Raw genomic sequence first — 4,748 nt, forward strand, 5'->3', positions numbered from 1 at the left:
CAACTAAAATTGCAAATATCTAGAAAACAGTGAGAGATAGGGCAAAATCCTCCTATTTGGTACCCCTTGTCGATTTTGGTGATGTAGAGTACGTATGCCAAGTTTGGTGGTCCTACGTTCAAGGGGAGGGGGGTTTGGCCCAACCCCCGAAACTTTAATCAGTCGAAATAGCATTATCTCCGTAACCAGACAAAGTAGTTTGTCATTTTCGCGCTTCTTCCTCTCCCGACATCGGCTCCAAGCGTGGTCTCGAGGGATCAAGCTTGTGACATTATCAAAATGGCATCCAAATCCTGGTACACTTGTAACATCATCCAGTCTCAACCAGGATCCCTCGCAAAGCTACAGGGTAGAAGATTGCAAGAAGCTAGAATACACAGCATAGAAGGCTACAGCAAACTAGAATATGCAGCATAGATCGTATCAGCGTTGCCAATTCACTAGTTGTAGGTTACGTTAGCTTGTAAAACATTGAATGGTGAAATTTCCATGAGGTGGGTTGGCAACACTGCTAGCCTCACTTGGTTGCCTTACATGGTTTTCATTGTAAGGGGGCGAGCCTCATTTGGCAAAATTAGCTTCAATCGGTGGCACAGAACCGGTCCAATTCCACTACTTCCTTATGAGCGGCCGCGACTATGTACAGTGCTCAAAAAAAGTTTTGCATATTATGATTGCATGCAGTTTGAGTCGCGATATCCCCAAAAGGTATACAACGTTCATTATGTGAGCAATGCCCGAGACAGAAACCGACATAATGTCCCAAGTTAATTCGATATTCAGCAGATACAGGGCAGTAGATGCCACATGATCCCTGAGCAGATTTGAAAGCAGCCCGATGGGAGGCATTGTCCGTGTCTTATCCACACTTCTTAGTTGGAAACTGCACAGAGAGCGGGTGGAAAATGAATGGCAACATGCCTCGAGCAACCATTTCTGCTACGGACCACATTCGAATTGTAACGCTGCTGCAAGAGGGATATCGCCAAGTGGAGGTCACTGCCCGTGTTGGAGAGAGCCAAAGTGATGTCTCTCAAGTGTGGAAAAAGTTCAGGGAGGCACAATCAGTTGGTGATCGACCAAGGACAGGGCGACCATGCAAAACAACACACAGGGAAGATCGGTACGTGGTGATTTCGGCACGTCGTAGACCCACTGCAACTGCTACCAGTTTGTGCCAGGATCTGCGGAGGGCCTCAGGAGCGAATGTTTACAATCAGACAGTGTGGAATCGACTTCATGAGGAAGGATTGACGTCAAGAAGACCCATAGCCAAGGTTGCTCTGAAACCGCAACATAAGAGAGGTGGGCAACAATGCACAGCGAATGGAGTCAGGAACAGTGGGAGCACACGCTCTTTACAGACGAGGTCACCATCAGTTTGCACCCGTTAAGCAAAAGCACAAGGGTTTGGAGACGATCAGATGAGAGATTGAACGAGCCCTTCATCCTGGAACGTCACCAGCAGCAGGGGGGCTCCATCATGTTTTGGGGTGGGATCATGTTTGGTTGACGTACGCCCCTAATTCCTCTCCAGAGTCACGTGACTGGTCTGATGTACAGAAACGCTATTCTCGAACCCGTGGTAGCAGGTTTCTCTACAACTGTTGGGGATGGCTTCACGCTGGTGGATGATAACGCTCGACCACATCGAGCCAGAGTGGTTAAAGTGTTCCTTGATATGCACGGCATTCGACGTATGGTGTGACCTGCGTATTCTCCAGACATGAATTGTGTGGAACATGCATGGGGACAGCTGAAGCGAGCAATTGTCAGCCGCGAAAATCCTCCTGTGAACAAGGTGCAATTGCGGGAGGCTGCCATTCAAGAGTGGGACAGTCTTCCTCAGGAAAAGTTGAATGCTCTTATCCTTAGCATTGCCCGTCGTGTTCAAGCATGCCTTCGGGCTCGAGGTGGCTATACACGGTACTGAACTTCCATCTGTTGATCCCAAGCACGCCTGCGAGCCGTAGGTACACGGTATTACACTGCCTTTCGTTTGTGTTTCGCATCGAACACTTTCAATCTTGTGATTCTGGTGTGACTTTGTTTCTTCTGCATGGCTGCACTGTTTTCTTTCTCTTTGTATGTCTCCCCTGTACTCTTGAATATGATTCCATGTATCTAGTACAATAAAATGATCACAAACCCTGAATATGCAAAACTTTTTTTGAGCACTGTAGTTTAAATCTTGTTCAGAATAGTGTTCAATTTACCTTCACTCCAGAAATTAAATACTTCCACTATAAACCATTACTCACGTTTAATCAGACTTTAAGGTTAATTTTCGAAAATTCGATTTCACTTCAGGAATTTTCATTCTCACAATTTACAAATGAGGAAGTGTCGAATGAGATGAAAGTAAGCGTTGAAAAAATATTTTATCAAACACAATTATGAAGAAATGTTCGGAGTAACGATTTTCAGAAGTTGCTGATTCTCAACGTTCATCAATAAGAAGCAACATCAGATGCGATTTTTCTTTGCAGATTCTAAGACAATTGTTACATCATAGCCGCAAAGAATGGTAAAGAGACAATGTAACTCACTCCCATAAAAGCACAGACAATAACCATTAATAGCATAAGTAGAGACAAATAGAGAGTTCTAAAACCTCTATTGGGGCTCGAATCATCATGTGGGGCTCGTCGTAGCCTTTTATGATGTATATTTTGAGGGCAGAGTTGGCAACACTGTGGGGGGCACTGTAGCCTTTTATGAGGGGGGTCTATTGCCCTCTGTTTACATCTTGCAACACTACCGTAGATTTTTTGACAGTGTTGTTAACCTACTGGGTTTTTTTCACTGTAAATTTTTATTAAAGGACCTGAGAGGCTCGTCGTAGCCTTTTATGATGTATATTTTGAGGGCAGAGTTGGCAACACTGTGGGTTTTTACTGTAGCCTTTTATGAGGGGGGTCTATTGCCCTCTGTTTACATCTGGCAACACTACCGTAGATTCTTTGACAGTGTTGTTAAACCTACTGGGTTTTTTTCACTGTAAATTTTCATCAAAGGGCCTGAGGGGTCCATGTATTTTTTATGTTTGCCAATACTGTTGGGGGGGCTAGTGTTGGCAACACTGTGGGTTTTTACTGTAGCCTTTTATGAGGGGGACCTATTGTCCCCTTTTTATATTTGGCAACTCTATTGGATGTTTTTTTTTTTTTTGAGGCTTGGGTTTTACCAACCCATCCGAAGAAAATTCCACTATATGATCTTTTACTGGCTAAGCTAACCTACAAATAGAAATTGGCAACACCGACGAGTCTTGAATTATTATTTGAGGCTCGTCGGTGTTGCCTACCCACTCTACAAAAATTCCACTATATGATTTTTCACAGGTTAAGCTAACCTACAAATAGGAGTTGGCAGCACTGACTTATAAACCCACTGGGTTCTCTTGGCATGTTTTTTCATGATGTGTTGCTAGGCTATTGAGCATCTTGGCGTATACAATGTATATCCTATCCGCGACGGAGACCGTGGACCTGGGCACCATGGGAGAACTTTTAGGTTTCGAGAACAACCACCCAAAACTCGAAGCTGGCATCAAGCACGTAGCAACCAACATTCCTAAATTCCTAAAATCTTGGCGTATACAATGTATATCCTATCCGCGACGGAGACCGTGGACCTGGGCACCATGGGAGAATTTTTAGGTTTCGAGAACAACCACCCAAAACTCGAAGCTGGCATCAAGCACGTAGCAACCAACATTCCTAAATTCACCTAACCTAACCTAACCTAACCTAACCTAACCTAACACATAACCTAACCTAACCTAACCTAACACATAACCTAACCTAACCTAACCTAACCTAACCCACTGGGTTCTCTTGGCATGTTTTTTCATGATGTGTTGCTAGGCTATTGAGCATCTTGGCGTATACAATGTATATATTTTGAGAGGGGGGTTATGGCTTTTTATGCTGTACGAATACTGGAAGCTTGACAGTGACAACCAACAGAGTAGGTAAACCTACATCCAGAAACTGGCAACACTAGTTTCTGACAGTGAATTTGAAATAAAATATTAAACAAAATACATGAGTAAGCACTGTGAGTACAAATAGTACCAGTGTTATGCCCCCAACTCCAACTGGACAACTGGGGAAAATAATTGTACAACAATTTGTACCTAATTGTACAATACTTGTACCTAATTGTACAACATATACACAGACATAAAAGAGAGAGCCTTCCCGTAACTTACTTCATGTACAATTTATATGATTTTACAACTGTGAAAAGAAAGCATATGTGTTCTGTATGCACACATTTATTCTTATTTTTCGAAGTTGAATGAAAGCACATGTTTTTACGCTCTCGTAATACTAACCTTGCTCCACTGATTTTAAATTGCTTCCATCCGCTTTTTTTTTCTGTGTTATTTCCGCATGCACGCAACATTCGCTTTCAATAGACAGAAGGAGTGTTAGTATAGCAGGCTCCGAGTTTACAATTTATTAAATTAAACAATAATTTATGTAAGAATATACTTGTACTTACCGAACACAAAATAATAAAAGCACATGTGAATATTTGCGTGTGTTCATGTTATATGACGACTGAGTAAAAAAATAATATTGACTCCCCGAAAAATAAAAGTTCCTAGTTCGACATCAGATGCATGCAAATTTTATGTTTTGCTCTCCAAAATCTTGATTTTTATGTTTGTGCTATTTGTCATACAGCAGAGGAGGAGAAGAGGGGAGAGAAGAGGGGAGGGGGTACTATTAGCGCCA

The 4,748-nt window shown here is 42.7% G+C and overlaps 1 protein-coding gene across 1 annotated transcript; it reads left to right on the top strand.

Moving 5' to 3' along the window:
* Window positions 1-917: 917 nt before the first annotated feature.
* On the top strand, window positions 918-1,394 carry LOC146001389 (uncharacterized). Its single transcript, XM_083138704.1, has one exon. The coding sequence runs from the start codon at window positions 918-920 to the stop codon at window positions 1,392-1,394; it is 477 nt and encodes a 158-aa protein (XP_082994830.1).
* The last annotated feature ends 3,354 nt before the right edge of the window (window positions 1,395-4,748 follow it).

This window comes from Lepisma saccharinum, chromosome 17 (genome assembly GCF_977018435.1).
Source record: "Lepisma saccharinum chromosome 17, izLepSacc3.1, whole genome shotgun sequence".
In the NCBI taxonomy this organism is placed as follows: domain Eukaryota; kingdom Metazoa; phylum Arthropoda; class Insecta; order Zygentoma; family Lepismatidae; genus Lepisma; species Lepisma saccharinum.

Excerpts from the sequence above, each read along its gene's own strand:
- LOC146001389 (XM_083138704.1), top strand. The coding sequence starts at position 918 with ATGCCTCGAGCAACCATTTCTGCTACGGACCACATTCGAATTGTAACG.